Source organism: Choloepus didactylus, chromosome X, assembly GCF_015220235.1.
Source record: "Choloepus didactylus isolate mChoDid1 chromosome X, mChoDid1.pri, whole genome shotgun sequence".
In the NCBI taxonomy this organism is placed as follows: Eukaryota; Metazoa; Chordata; class Mammalia; order Pilosa; family Megalonychidae; genus Choloepus; species Choloepus didactylus.
The window spans coordinates 190,800,451-190,816,149 of record NC_051334.1 but is presented as its reverse complement, the minus strand read 5'-3'; the positions used below and the strand labels follow the sequence as shown (position 1 = coordinate 190,816,149).

Genomic DNA, 15,699 nt, shown 5'->3' with positions numbered 1-15,699 from the left:
CTCTCCACCACAAATTTAACAGTCTAAGTGGGGTAGGCTAGAAGTTCCAACAACTGTAATAGAAGGCAGAAGAGATTCTACACGACAATTAAGTCCAAAGTGTGCATGTGGGAGGGTGGGGTAGGATATGTATGGAATGTACAGGGAGGGGGAGGACTCTAGAGGGAGAGCACGTTGGAGAAGGGTAAGGACCTGACACACTCACAATCGTGCATACACGCACACACACATCCTGCCCCTCTTGGAAGGCGGCCTCTTCTTTCCGGGACAGGGGCGACAGGGGCCGCAGGGGCAGCAGGGGCGGCCTGGGAGAGCTCGGCCGGTGCGCTTTCTCCCTCTTTTATTATCCATATCACAACCCCCAGCTCCTCCGTATATTGCTTCTCCTGGATTTTAATTTCCCGCTGCTGCTGCTGCTGCGTTTCTTCCCTCCCTAGTGTTTCTAACTTTTCCACCCTGATCGTGCACTGCGATCCTGCAAGAACTTTTTGTCCCTTGGATTTCTCTCTCACTCATTCAGTCACTCACTCACTCATCGATTATGTATTTTACTGAGCGAACATTCGGAGTGCAGCTCGAGCTGGGAATGCCAGCCTGCGGGTACCCCGGGCTGGAGACCCAAATTCCACTCGGAAGCTTGCAGCAAGGGACACAGTCCTGGACACCTCCCCACGGGGCTGCGGGAGGGAGGGCGGGGCCGGAGGAGCGGGGAAAGAGGCTTCCCGCCTGGCCCCGCCCCTCCCACTTCGCCCCGCCCCTCCAGGCTCCGCCCCTATCCGTTAGCGGGAACGCTGTCCCAGCGCGGCACCGCTGGGTAGGATCTTTGGACCAATCAGAGCCACGTGAGCTGGAGGCAGGCCCCACCCCGTCCGCCTCCGGCCCGCCCATTGGCTTCGCGGGAAGCCCGCGTGGAAGCGAACTGTGAAGTCTCGCGCTCGCGGTGTTTCCCGAATCCCCGGGCTGCCGTTGCCTCTGCCCGGCCCGCTGCCTCAGCCCCGGTGCTCGCTTCTTCTGGGCTGGCTCTTGGTAGGGATGTGGCCCAGTCCCAGTAGCCGTCAGGGTGCCCTTGTCCAGTTCCCCTTCCCGTAACGTGGCAGGCCATCTGGAAAGCTCTGGGGCCAGGAACCACCTCCTTGGGGTTGGCCCCTGGAGCCCCGCCGCCCGTCGCCCCTCACTGGGCCTGGGTTCCTCTCACAGTGCCAAACCCCGGGTTGTGCCAGGGACCCTAGGCAGGCCCCACGCCACACTGGGCGGGCAGTAGTGCCCGCTTCACTGCTCCAAGTGCTACTTTCGCTTTGCCAGAAGGCCCGCGGCCAGGGGAGTGAGAAGAGTCCCCAGCAGTAGGTCCTGAGCAGTCCCTGACCCCACTAACAGGTCGCCTCACTGCTCTAAGATCCCAGCAGATAGAGTGATGGGTGGAAGGGGTGGCCTCCCGTAAATTTAAGGACAACGAACAGATTGAATCAGGAGAAAAGGGATACCGTGAGGCCTTCACCAAACCTCCATATTTCCCTCAGCTTCCACTTTTCCACCTGTGAAATGGGGTTGAAATGTAAAATTTAGGGATTTTATCCAGATTATTAGAGATAATTGTAGACAGACTTTTCTAGAGAAAGCACTGGGCACATGCTTCATGGCGGCAATGGTGGCCAGAGGCCAATGTGAGGGGAGGTGATGGAAAGAGTGTTTCCTTGAGCAAAACTTGCGATTCATTGCTCATGGGTTCCTGACAGAAATTTTTATTATAATAACCCCTAACCCAGACCCCCCTTTTTTTTTTTCTAGAAACGGAACTAACTTTTTTTCACCAGGGGAGCATATTTTATTAATCTGTATTTTTAGGAAAAAAAATAGACATCATGCCCCATGTTATAAAGCAGGCACAGTTACTGCCCCCCCCACCTTAAAAAAAAAAACAAACATGAGTTTTCTTAATGGTGTGGTGGAGCTTGTTTCTGTTTTCCTCATATCTTAGTTTTAAAAACACCATGTTTGTGCTCTGATAGGCTTCAGAAAGTTCCAGTTACTGTGTCAAGTATGGCGGTTCCCATCCAACCTCACCACCAGCCACCCAAAGGGATTGCAGGGAAGGGGGAGGGGGCTGTTGTTTTGTGGGTCAGTAAAGCAAATTGGGGGTTGTTGCCAACTTGATTTTGGCTGGATACTTTCCATGTCACCGGGTATATAGTACAGAAGTTGAAAATACAGTGGAAAAAGCACTAGCCTGAGAGGGAATATAAATTCTCTAATCCTACTCTGACCCAGGGAGTTTGGAGCATGTTCACTTCCCATCTTGAGCTCTCAGTTTTCTTAACTAAAAATGAAAGGATCAGACTGGGGCCCTTATAGCTAAAGAATCATTTTCTGATTCTCAGGGGAATAACCAAGGCACCATGATAGTTTCTTCCATAAAGACCTTGCCCCTAACATGCCATTCCATTCCCATGGCAACAGCTCTGGGCTCCACTTGCCTCTAATTCTTTAGCAATTGCTACAGGTAGGAGGTTTCAGGGCTTTGTTGAGGTTACAGAGTGGACTGCATTGGCTAATTCCTTTCCTTCTCTTACAGCTTCTGCATCTATTCTAAGAGTTCATCTATCTCCACCTCAGTGAGCTCTGGGTATTTGTTGGTAGAATATAGAAGGCAGAAAGTATAAGAGGTATGAGGGCTTAAGTTCATAAAAATCAAACACCAATATGTAAATGAGTTTCCACAGGCATTTTGTCCCAGTTCATATCTCACTTATTAATGGTTCCCATTTGAATTATCACACAACTGCCACACAGGCTGTTAATATGAGAGTGGAAAAAGTACTGGCCGGGAGTGAGTTATGGAGCGAGCCCCCACTAAATAGCTGTGTGACTTCCGGCAAGTCTCTTCTCTTCTCTGGGTCATGGTTTTCCTCATCTATACAAGGAGGAGTTTAGACTACATCAGTGGTTCCCAATCTTCACCACTGAGGATGCTTTTGTTCTTTTTCCTTTCATATTAGTTTCTTAAGGCTGCCATAACAAATTACCACCAAATGGGTGGCTTAAAACAACAAATTTTTTTTCTCACAGTTCCAAAATCAAGGTACAGCAGGATTGGTTCCTTGTGGAGGCTGTAAGGGACGATCTGTTCTATGCCTGTCTCCTAGCTTCTGCTGGTTTCCTGCAAGCCTGGGCATTCCTTGGCTTGTGGCAACATAATGCCAATCTCTGCCCCCAATGTTACACGGTGTTTTCACTATGTGAGCTCTGCATCCTACTCCCTGGGTTTCTGTGTTCAAAATTTCCTCTGCTTATGAGGACATCGGTCATGTTGGATTTAGGGTCCACTCTAATCCAGTATGACTTCATCTTGTTTTAAGTAATTACATCTGCAAAGACTCTATTTCCAAATAAGGTCACATTCTGAGGTGCTGGGTAGGCATGGATTGGCAGAGGGCGGGGGGTGGGGGTACTATTCAACCCAGTACACCTTTTGTGGACCCAATTACTTTATTTATTCAACAAATATTTATTGAGCATCTAGTAAATGCCAGGCTTTATTCTAGGCATTGGGGATACCTGAAGGAAGAAAACCAGACCCCTCCCCTTCTGGAGCTTACATTCTATGTTTTAAAAGATCATTCAACCAAGTATGCTTTGGTTTATTTTATTTAGTAATAACTTTTGTATTTTCTCATGAGATAACCAGTATTACTTAATTAATGTGATTAGTGCCAAAAATCAAAGAAAGGTGATGTTTTGGTAGCTTTTGCCACCTGTAAGGCAAGTCCACTCAGTTCTGTAGGTTTTTAAAACATTGAGAATTGTTCTCAGAACCCCAAATTCTACCTTTTTGAGTCCCTAAGGGTTTAAGGACTTAAGTGCAGGGTGATTAGCTAGAGCAGGGGTTGGCAAACTTTTCCTGTAAAGGACTAGGTAGTAAAATACTGTAGGCTTTGCTGATTATTCCTCTTTGTCACAACTACTCAGTGCTGCTGCTGTTGAAGTGGGAAAGCAGCCAAAGATGATACACAAATGAATGAGCGTAGTTCCAATCCAGTTTTATTTCTGGAGACTTGAAATTTGAATTTCATATACTTTTCACTTGTCACAAAATAGTCTTTCTTCTTTTGACTTTTTTTCAACCACTTCTTAGAACTGTGAAAGCCATTCTTAGCTCATGGTCTATACAAGAACGGGTGGCAGGCCACATGTATTTGGCCTGCTGGTCTCAGTTTGCCTGCCCCCAGATTATCTCTAGTTCTGCCCATGTTCTGACATTAGGTGGTTCTTATCCAATCACCTCCTTGTATAGATGAAGCCCAGAGAGGGCTTATTAAATTTGTACTAAAACCACCCAGGCTTCCTGCTGCCCATTCCACTGCCCTTTCCACGTTTAGTCATGACTTCACATGTGGTCTTTGCGTCCACGTAGTGCAGAAAATAGATGTGTGGTCAGAGGCCTTTCCCAGGCGTTGACCATGTAAGGGCCGGCCTCTTATTAGCAGCCAGTGGCAACCTAATTTTGTAAAGCCTGACCCTGGGCTTACACAGACTTTCGTTTATCCCTCTCTCGGGAGGCCCATCTGTCCTTACTATTTGAGTCCCTGTTGTCTCATTGGTGGCTTTCTGAGCAGCTGCAAAATATGTTTTTAACTTTAAGTGAAGTTGGGGTGACTGGCATCGGGCCTGGGACAGTCATTCTCAGCACGGGCCCTTTCAGCTCTGACATTCTCTAGTTTTGCGGACTAGGGTGAGTGTTAAAACTAACTGCTCCCAGCTTCCCACGGCGGACACTCATTAATGAGGCGTGCGCTCCGGGGCTGCTGGAATAATGTGCATTTCTTTTCTGTGTTGTTGTTGTCCTCGGAAACCGCTTAGTTGCCTAGCACCACAGCCGTCTGTCTGGCCGTCCTCCCTCGTGGTTCAGCTGCCCTGGTTGCTTCGCAGCCACAGGTGGCTCGCAGGGCGAGGCGGGGGGGGGGGGGGGGGGGGGGCGGCTGCATCGCCGGCCCCGAGAGGACCATGCTGCGCGGCAAGTCCCGGCTCAACGTGGAGTTGCTGGGCTACTCGCCGAGCCTACTCCTCGAACACAGGCGCAGACCACTCTCCGCTGCCCGCGGCCGGTAAGTCACGTGACGGCTTGCATGCGTCACCGCGCCGCGCCGCGCCTGCGCGCTGCGTCCCCGGCGCCCGCGGACACTTCCGGCCCGGCCGCCCTGACCCGCCGCCTGCCGCGCCCAGCCCAGCCCGCCGCCGCTGCCGCCGCCGCCGAGCGCCTGCTGCGGGCGCGGCGACGCCATGGAGCGTTTTGATAAGGCGGCGTTGAACGCACTGCAGCCGCCCGAGTTCAGGTAGTACGGAGCGGGCCGGGCGCGGGGCAAGAGGGCCGGCCCCGGGAGAGCGTTTGGCCTCGGGTGGGCGTGGGGCCTGCACCTTTGGGCCGGGCTGCGGGCGGGGGAGAGGAGAAGCACGTGGGGGCCGGTGGCGGAGCGAGGTTCGGGGTCATGGCGGGGGGAGGTAGGTCAGCGGGCCTTCAGCTCATACTTCCGTCCTAGCACTTCCTCTCTCTGGCGTCTGTCTGCCTTGCGATCTTGCTGCCTCCCTACTGCACGGTGAGCTTCCTGAGGGCAGGAACCCGGCCTTCTTCATCTCCGTGTCCCGTACAGGGCCTGCATCGTCGTGGCCTAATAAGTGTTTGCTGTGTGAACGAATGAATGGAGGGGGGCGGGGCAGAAATGGATTGGCTTTTATAAAAGGGGGTTTATTTGGTTTCACAGTTGCAGTCTTAAGGCCATAAAGTGTCCAAGGTAACACATCAGCAATCGGGTACCTTCAGTGGAGGATGGCCAGTGGTGTCCGGAAAACCTTTGTTAGCTGGGAAGGCACGTGGCTGGCATCTGCTCCAAAGTTCTGGTTTCAAAATGGCTTTCTCCCAGGACGTTCCTCTCTAGGCCACAGCTCTTCTTCAAAATGTCACTCTCAGTTGCTCTTGGGGCATTTGTCCTCTCTTAGCTTCTCTGGAGCAAAAGTCTGCTTTCAAAGGCCGTCTCCAAAATGTCTCGTCTCTGTAAGCTGAAGCTCCTCTCTCAGCTCCTGTGCTTTCTTCAAAGTGTCCCTCTTGGCGGTAGCTCCTCTTCAAAATGTCACTCACAGCTGCACTGAGTTCCTTCTGCCCGTCAGCTCATTTATATGGCTCCACTGATCAAGGCCCCTCAGTGGGTGGGCCAACACTCCTGGAAATTATCCAATTAGAGTCATCACCCACAGTTGGGTGGGGCACATCGCCACAGAAACACTCAAAGAATTACAGTCTAATTAACACTGATAGATTCACACACACAAGATTACATCAAAGATAATGGTGTTTGGGGGACATAATACATTCAAACTGGCACCTTCCACCCCCTGGACCCCAAAAGACACTGTTTTTCCATATACAAAATACATTCATCCCACAACAATATCACAGAAACTTAAATCATTTCAGTAACAATAGTTAAGTACAAGATTCCATCAAAATCAATTATAGGCACGGTCAGTCCTAAGGCATAATTTTCCTTTAGCTGTGGATCTGTGAACTTAGAACAAGTTTTGTGCTTCCAATATACAAAGGAGGGACATTCATAGGATAAACATTCCCACTGCCATAAGGATAAAGGGTAAGGAAAACAGGGTTAACAGGACCAAAACAGTTCCTAAAACCCGCAGGACAAACCATTAGATTTTGAAGTCCGAGAGTCATTAACAGAACAACGTTGCATCCTTGGGGCTTGAGAGAGCGGGAGTCTAACCCTTCCTAAGGGCCTTTGTGGCAGCCCTTTCCTCTCCAAATGCTTGGGTGAGTGCTCCAACATATCCACACATTGGGGAGACCACCTTCTTGGCCCCACCCTCTTCAAACATCAGGGCAGCACCCAGATTCCCTTCCATCTCTGGGGCACACGCTCAACCCCTTCAGAACAGTGTGGTGGCAGCCAGGCTCTCCCCAATTCCCTAGGAATGTGCTCCACCCTCTTTGGGGCTTGGGGTTGCAGAACATTTCCTGAGCATCGAGTAGGAAGGCCTGCCCTTGACCTCTGGGGCAAACTCACCCTTTCCATGCATGTGGGCTGCTCCGCTCTCCCAGCCCGAGACCTCTTGACTCCAGACCTCAACCTCCATGGCTCTGTCTTTGAAGAAATTTTTTCTTCAATTTGTTCCTTGTCTGTCTCCTCCAGTCCAGACCGGCAGCATCTCTGTCTATAAAGATCTCGCAAAAAATTCTGTTGGCTTAGCATGAAGCACACAGGGGTCAAAACCATCAGACAACAGGACTTTCCACAAATCCTTTCTGCTTAACTCCTTTTCCAATCTTGGCTTATACTGAAATGGTGGCTGGGTTCCATGTTTGGTTACATCCTCATGTTGGGCTGTAGCTTCTGGGATTCCACCCCCTGGAAGCCTGTAATTTTCCAAGCCATCAGCTTCTGGTATCTTTGAACCCAAGAGTTCAGTTCTAAGTTTCTCTCTCTCCACTCACATTTTACTATAAGCTGCAAGGAGAAGCCAGGGTATATCCTCCACACATTGTCTGGAGATCTCCTCAGCTAAGTATTCCAGATTGTTGCTTTCAAAATCTTCCTTCCATCTGACACCAGGACTCAATTTTGCTAAATTCTCTGCCACTTTAAAACAAGGATCTCCTTTCTTCCAGTTTGCAACAACACATTCATCATTTCTGTTCAAGGCCTCATCAGAAGTATCTTTAGAGTCCATGTTTCCATAAACAGTCTCTTCAAAGCAGTTTAGGCCTTTTCTATCAAGCTCCTCACAGTTCTTCCAGAATCTTCCCCTTATCCATTTAAAAAGCCATTCCAACATGTTTGGTATTTGCAAACTCAGCAGCAAAAGCACCCCACTTCTGGTACCAAAATCTGTTCTAGTTTGCTAATGCTGCCAGAATGCAAAACACCAGAAATGGATTGGCTTTTATAAAAGGGGGTTTGTTTGGTTTCACAGTTGCAGTCTTAAGGCCATAAGGTGTCCAAGGTAACACATTAGCAATCGGGTACCTTCACTGGAGGATGGCCAATGGCATCCGGAAAACCTCTGTTAGCGGGGAAGGCATGTGGCCAGCATCTGCTCCAAAGTTCTGGTTTCAAAATGGCTTTCTCCCAGGATGTTCCTCTCTAGGCTTCAGCTCCTCAAAAATGTCACTCTTAGTTACTCTTGGGGCATGTGTCCTCTCTTAGCTTCTCTGGAGCAAAAGTCTGCTTTCAAAGGCCATCTCCAAAATGTCTCTGTAAGCTGAAGCTCCTCTCTCAGTTCCAGTGCGTTCTTCAAAGTGTCCCTCTTGGCGGTAGCTCCTCTTCAAAATGTCACTCACAGCTGCACTGAGTTCCCTCTGCCCGTCAGCTCATTTATATGGCTCCACTGATCAAGGCCCCCCCCAATGGGCGGGCCAACACTCCTGGAAATTATCCAATTAGAGTCATCACCCACAGTTGGGTGGGGCGCATCGCCACAGAAGCACTCAAAGAATTACAATCTAATCAACACTGATAATGTCTGCCCACACAAGATCACATCAAAGATAATGGTGTTTGGGGGACACAGTATATTCAAACTGGCACAGAGTCCATAAAAGCAGTGGCCATATATTGACTGTTTTTGTATCTTTTGTAGAAATTCCACTGTAGACACTCATCACTCATTTTTCTTTATGCAGATTTACACAATAAATTCCTATAAAAGTTTAATACTAGGAAACAGTGTATTCTGAAAGTAAGAGAGCTTATTTTTAGGTAATGAGGGTTGTATAACTTAGTGATTAAAGTGGGGTATGTAAAAGATGGTCCACTGAAGTACTGAAAGAAAATGTTAGAACTTCTGTTTAAGTGTATTAACCTCATCCTTTTTAGTGTCTGTTTTTGTGTATATTTTATATTTTAAAGAATATATCAATTATTTATATTTAAAATTCAGTATACCGATATTGAGGTTTGTGCTCAAAAATTTTTTTTAACTGATTGGTTGCACTGTCAACAAAGCTTGGAGACCACTGATATAAACTTGAGATATTCTCTAATTTTCTGGGCTGCAAAAAACCTCCCAGTAATTGTATACCTAGTTCCAATAACTCCTTAGCCTGGATTTTCTAGGGGTACAGAGAAATGTGCAGGACTATCTAGCAAGCAAGCTGTCACATTAAATGCTGTAATAACAGGTATAAATTAAGTGCGTTTGGGTCCCAGAGAAGAGAAGTCATTCCAGCTGGCCTGTTGAGGAAAGGCACATGGAAGAGAGATTATTTTTCTGGGCATTGAAGGCTGGGCTGCCTCCTTCTTAAGGATATAAATAAAAATTGGTGCTTCCAGCTGAGGAAGGAGAATAAGTTCAAGTGTTGACTATGGGCATGAAATTAGAAGTGTGGCATTGTAGTCTGAGGCTGGTTAAATTTTTTTTTGAGAGAAGGACCTTAAACTAAATGATTAAAGCTATAGAGCTTACTGTTTTTAAAATGCAGGAGGCAAGCCACCCTGTATCCAGGATTGCTGGCTGCTTACAACAGCTTCACTTTCAGAAGTGTTCCTTTTTCTTATCAATGCATGGAACAACTGTTAACGTATATGTTTCCTTATTGAAGAGTCAGTAGAACAACACTAAGGACAATTTTGAGAATGGGAAAGATAACTTTATTTTTGTATATTATCTGTGAAGTCCCTTTCATGTGCACGCATTTTAACATAATTGGAAGAGTTTTTCTGTAAGGGCCAAATAGTAAATAGTTTAGGCTTTGTGGGCCATGTGGTCTGGCTACACAACTCTGCCTTTGTAGCTCAAAAGGAGCCATAGATGATACATAAAAGAATGGGGGTGGTTGTGTTCCAGTAAAGTTTTATTTACAGAAACAGGCAGTGGTCCACAAGCCTTAGTTTACAGACCCCTGACATATATTTTTCACATTAATATTTTCTGAATAATCATCATAATTATTTTTAACATCTCCATATAGTGATGTACATAATTTGTGAAGTTATTTTCCTATTATTGAACATTTTTATGTTACCTAGTTTTGCTTCTTTGCATGTACTATTATATTGATCTTTATGTTGCTAATTTTAAGTAATTTTGAAAGCTTCAGTCCATTCTTGAGAATAATTTGTTGTATGCAGAAACAAAACTTTCTATTGGCGTATTTCCTTGATTTTAGTCTGTGGAAAAATAGAATTCATTGGATAGAAAAAAATTTTACATCAGATTTTAAAGCATCCTTTTTGTTTTGTGAAGGCCACCTAAATTGTACTATCGCTGTTTACTGATGAAGAAATTTGAGTAAGTTTACTTTGGCTGCATCCAGATTGTCCTAGATTCTCATGTCTTTTTGTTGAGAATTTGTTGTGTATCCACCTGGCCTTTTTGATAGGATGCTCTGCAAAAGTTCATTAGTTGTTTTCTGGGTATCCTCTGCCTTGCTACCTTGTTTGTCAATCCTGTAATTAATAATTTGTACATTTGTATAGCACTTTGGAGATTATGACCCACTTTCACATTTACTCTCTTGCTGGATCTTAATGACAGTCTGGGGTTGGGGGTTAGGGGGATTTGATCACTTTGGACATCCTGCAGCTGGCTTTCTGCCAGTTCTGCGAGGCCCTGGCTCTGCTTTTCCTCCCGTAGCCACTGCTTTCAAGGCATGGCAGTGTTTCCCGTTTCTTGTCTGTGGGTATAAATAGGATTATGGACACAAGAATGCTTAGAAATGGCTGTGCAGGATGCTGATTTTCTTTTTGTTTACTTAATTCCAGAACTGAAAGTTCATTAGCATCTACCCTGAAGACGCTCCTGTTCTTCACTGCTTTAATGATCACTGTTCCTATTGGGTTATATTTCACGACTAAATCTTACGTATTTGAAGGTAATTCTAGACTTATAAGACATTTTCCCCCTCACTATATTTTGCTTAAGCTTCTGTGCTTTTGTGACCTCTTTAAATATGTAACCTGGGTATTCTTAATTTTGTTTCTTCTGGCTGTTTTGCTTTTCAAAATCATATTGCTCATAATTGAGTCTTACTTCATGAAATGGACTTTTTCATCACTCCCAGTTATTTCAGCTTGACATTTTACTTGGTTATAGTTTTCTGTGAAATAGCTTGCAACTGCTTTCTTTTGTTTTCCCTTTGAGAGCGGGGGTTGGCTGGTATGGGAGGAGGAATTTGGGGAATGTACCTTTGGTGGCAGACAGTGGAAGGAAAAGAAAATGAAGTCCTCTTTTTGATGATGAAATCCTTATATGAAGTTATAATTATGGTTTTCATTCAAAGTAAGATACTCAGATCTTTGAATGAATACTTAATCTATCACAGCTCACCAGTATTACTTTTTAATTGTCTGACTACGTAAGTAAATACGTAGCTAAGAAAAGTTAGTATGCTTTGATTTTTGTGTTTTGGTAAACCTTGGAATAAAATGGAAACTTTTTTTCTCTTGATAGGCGCCTTGGGGATGTCTAATAGGGACAGCTATTTTTATGCTGCTATTGTTGCAGTGGTTGCCGTCCACGTGGTGCTGGCCCTCTTTGTGTACGTGGCCTGGAATGAAGGCTCACGGCAGTGGCGGGAAGGCAAACAGGATTAAAGTGAATATTACCTTTTGATAACATTAAATTGCTTTTTGAAATGGTAAATGCTTCTGGGGGCACTGATAATTTGAATAAAAAATTGAAAGAACATGTTAAAATCAGTCTTATGGAGTCATGTTTGGTGCAAATGTTGAGCCTTCTAATGCAATGGTTTGTATAATCAATTTTAACTATAACAATCTCCTTTGCAAACAAGAACATGGAAAAGTTAAATTAGTTACCAACAAGTCTGTGAAATTAGTTACACAAAATTCTGGGAAGAATTTGATTATTTTTACAACAAAAACTGTTTTATAGCATTTTGTCTTAGAGTTGGTTTTGAGTGACACTCCTCTAGAGATATTGAAATCTACACAGTGAAGGAAGTCTAAGCTTCGTTTTGTGCTGGAACACTTTGCTTAACTATCATGATCACCAGATTTTTGGTTTTTATTTCCCATGGAAAGTTGCTTAAATTGTAGACACTGGGATTAATCTGAACGCCACCAACGAGTTTCACATGAAATGTGATTCCCTAATCAGTAGGAGTCTTTCATTACATTATTTAATGGGAAAGCTAAACTAAATTATCTACATTCATTTAAGAGGACTCGGTTTCCTTAAGGATACAGAGAGCAAAGCCAGGTGCTCACCACTCGGGCAGTCAGCCTGCTCCCCAAAGGCCCTACGCAGGCAAGCTTTGTGCTTTTCAGAGCAACTTGTTAATGATATGCTTTGCTCTGTCATTCATCAGTGACATTAGGCTGTAATTACAAGGTCTGCGTAAACTCTATTTAAAAATCTTAATTTTTCCTGTTTTTTTTTGTTGTAATATATGTGATAGGAATTTGCATTTAAATGTGAATTCATTTTTGCATAGTTAGGGAGTGTAAACAATCCTCAAAATAGATTATTTTCATCATTTGGGATTTCTGATGTAGTAGTCTTATTAATCAGAACTAAATTTTATCCCAGATAAGGTCCTTTCCAGGTGAAATAAAAAGCAAAAACCTGTGATTTTATTTTAGAATCCTTAGTATTTTTTCCAGCCATTTGTTCATATTGTGTGCAATCTAAAAACAACCCCCCAAAATGTTTGTTTTCTTTCCTATTACAAAACCATAATATATGTTCACTGTAAAAAAAATGGAAAAATACATATTAAAATATGAAGAAAGTTAAAGTTTCCCATAATTTTGCAGCCTAGAGGTAGAGAACCTCTATTTCATTTTATGTCCCATGCGCAGTTTTGAAGGCCGTTTAATTAACACTAACACTTTGGTTTAAGTTCAAATTCTGCCAACATTACCTATAGTTACTTGCAATTTTCAGAAATGCTAGTTCATTGTACACTAGCACTTCGGTTTAAGTTCAAATTCTGCCAGCTTTACCTGACAGCTATTTGCAATTTTCAGACAAGTGATTACTTTGACATTTTCTTAAGAAGCACTCTCTACCTTAATCTTGTAACTAGACATCTCATTATTCAAACTTCCTGTTATTAATAATCTTAGTACAGTGGCCCTTGCCTAAGTGTTTTCCATTACCCATTTATTTGTTCATCCTTATCATTTTTAAGATTGCAGAACTGGACTAACAGAAGGGAAAAATGATTAGGCATAAAAGCCAAGTAGGCATTTGTGTTTGTTTAATTGTTGAGAAAAATAAAAGATGAGTATGATTATTGTAGGAACATTTTTTATTCTTGCTTATTGTTAAATGTTATCTACAGTTTAAATGTCTCCTTAAAGCAGTTATTCTAAAAGTAAAGTGTTTTTTAAAAAGGCTGCAATTTTAATATAATGATGTTTGAATCTGGGTATTGTGTGGTAGATTTCTAAACGGTCCTCTGTTTAGATGCCTTGTCGTACTTAAAATTGTTGTCCATCTAATTTTTTTTTTTGTATAACACCAAGGTTTTTCTTATACATTTGGCATGTTATATTCTATTTGTAAAATACTGATGTCCAGTGTTGTAATATTTTGTTTGGTTTCAGACATTTGCTGAGTAGAAAATGCTGTAGGTATTTTTCTGCAAGTATTTAAACCAGGGATACATGCAAAAGCAGTTGTTATTTCCTCTTGGTAAAAAGTACCAAGTGTTTTAAAGTTAGAATCATATACTAGGGTAGATATTTAGAGTTATTACAAAATAGGCTTATTTTCAAACCAGTTAGTTTGCTGCTAGTCTTAATTATATTAAATAACGTGGTATTTGACAAATAGATTTATTTTTCAAGGTGTTTCACTGGTTTCCTCTTGCATGATGTACATATTTCATGATGTATAGAAAGGAAAGCTACAGTTTGAGCCCTTATCAGTGTTTTAAGTAAGGAATATATTCACTTTTATTTTCCAGCCGATTGTAAGGGATAACCTTAGTTAGGAAATGTAACCTGAAGTTTCAGTACATGCTACTGATTTAACACCATTTACTGTAACACACCACTTTCCTCACTTCCCATTTTGCCTGTCCAAAATGTAATCCTTCTTCCCCATTGTGCTGAAAAACAAAATGTCTACTGTGGAATGCATCTGATGTCATTAGCTCTTCAAATGGATGTCATTTTGTATGTAATAGTAGAATCCGGTTTTGAATGGTTTCTGATGAAATCTCAACCTCCCATTAATACCCGTTGTCAGGCCTCATGGGACTCTAACAGAAATACATAGTAATAATTGAAATAGAATGTTTTCATCATAAAAATCTCATCAGCCTTGCCGAAAGAAACAACTGATTGACTTCTTTCCCATTTATTTTCCAATTTCATATAAATTTTACATATACAGCTAGGTTACCCAAGGGGACCAGTAAAAACAGCTAAACAAACAAGGCATACCCAAAGAAAGATTAAAGCTGAAGGTACATGAAACAAAGGATTTAAATTATATTTTAAATTTATCTGCTGTGTATTTCCTGCCTACAGACAAGTTCATGTCTGTTGTTTTATTTATGCTCAAGTGCAGTTGTACACTGTTACCAGGCCTGTTTTGTAAATGTTTTAGCTATAGCAGAGAGTTATTTGCTGGTCTTAGGTCAGCAGCAGACGTCTCTGCTGTCGAGTCCTCTGTGTATTCCACAAAGTAGTACGACTGTATTCAGACTTGACTCTTCAATTCAAGATAAATTTACAAGAGCTGGGCTGAAGCAGCACATTAATAACTTGTCAAGATTTCTTTTTCCTTTTTGCAGGGGCAAAGGATCACCTTAAGAAATAAATTATTTTCAGAGACTTTGGGAATCTAATGCTAAATATTACATGTAATCTATGACTAGCTTATCTTTTATATAGTCATTAAAATGGTCCAGAATTCCTCTACTTAACATCACTTCTGGCCAACCTTTCCTTGCTGTTTTGATGCTGCGTGTACTTAATATCTGCGTTCCTTTTGAGATGTTCTATAAGTCATATTTGTCAGTTATACGGACTAGTCTTCCTTTTTCCCGAGTTCAGTGAAATCTCACTGAACAGTAATAATAGCAATAGCTAACAACATCTGCACAGCACCTTACAATTTGCAAAGAACGTTCACACATTCTCCTTTGAGTTTTGCCTAGTGAACCTGTTACGAGATGTTCTCTTGACATCGATGCTAAAAGTGTTAGAAACTAAATCACTAGAGTTGTTGACTATGCTGTAGTACTGAATAGCGCCCTGACTAGGAGAAGGATTTAGATGCGCCACGTTTGAAGCCATGTGTAATTATCAAAATGGGGGGCTTGAGTTCTTTAGCCACTTGAATCAGATTTACCTTTGTAAACAATGCTTTTCTAAACATTATCTGAATGGATTTTGTATTTGTTATGCTCTAGCCTGTAATTTGTATAAAATTGCCATCTGTTGTCATTAAAAAAGCGTTCATAATGCTACTTCAGTGTGTCCTGATTCAATTGACAGTAAGTTTATTAACATCTCTTGTTTGTTTGCTTGCTTCTGTTTATACTATGTAGATATCTACAGAACCGTCAAGTGTAAACTTTTATGCAGTAAATGTAAACTGGTTATACTCCGTCTCGGATGGGCCTGTCAGAATTGGTGTGAGAGTGGGGAATTGCATGTGCATTCTGAAAATAAAGCAGCTCCTTGCCCCGTGGCTTTTTAAAAAACATATTTGGTGGGT

General features: G+C 43.1%; 1 protein-coding gene across 1 annotated transcript; it reads left to right on the top strand.

The window, feature by feature from the left end:
- The first annotated feature begins 5,172 nt into the window (after positions 1–5,172).
- Positions 5,173–15,448, top strand: VMA21 (vacuolar ATPase assembly factor VMA21). Its single transcript, XM_037822355.1, has 3 exons — positions 5,173–5,327; positions 10,764–10,873; positions 11,452–15,448. The coding sequence occupies exons 1-3, from the start codon at positions 5,275–5,277 to the stop codon at positions 11,592–11,594; spliced, it is 306 nt and encodes a 101-aa protein (XP_037678283.1). The 5' UTR covers positions 5,173–5,274; the 3' UTR covers positions 11,595–15,448.
- Positions 15,449–15,699: the final 251 nt, after the last annotated feature.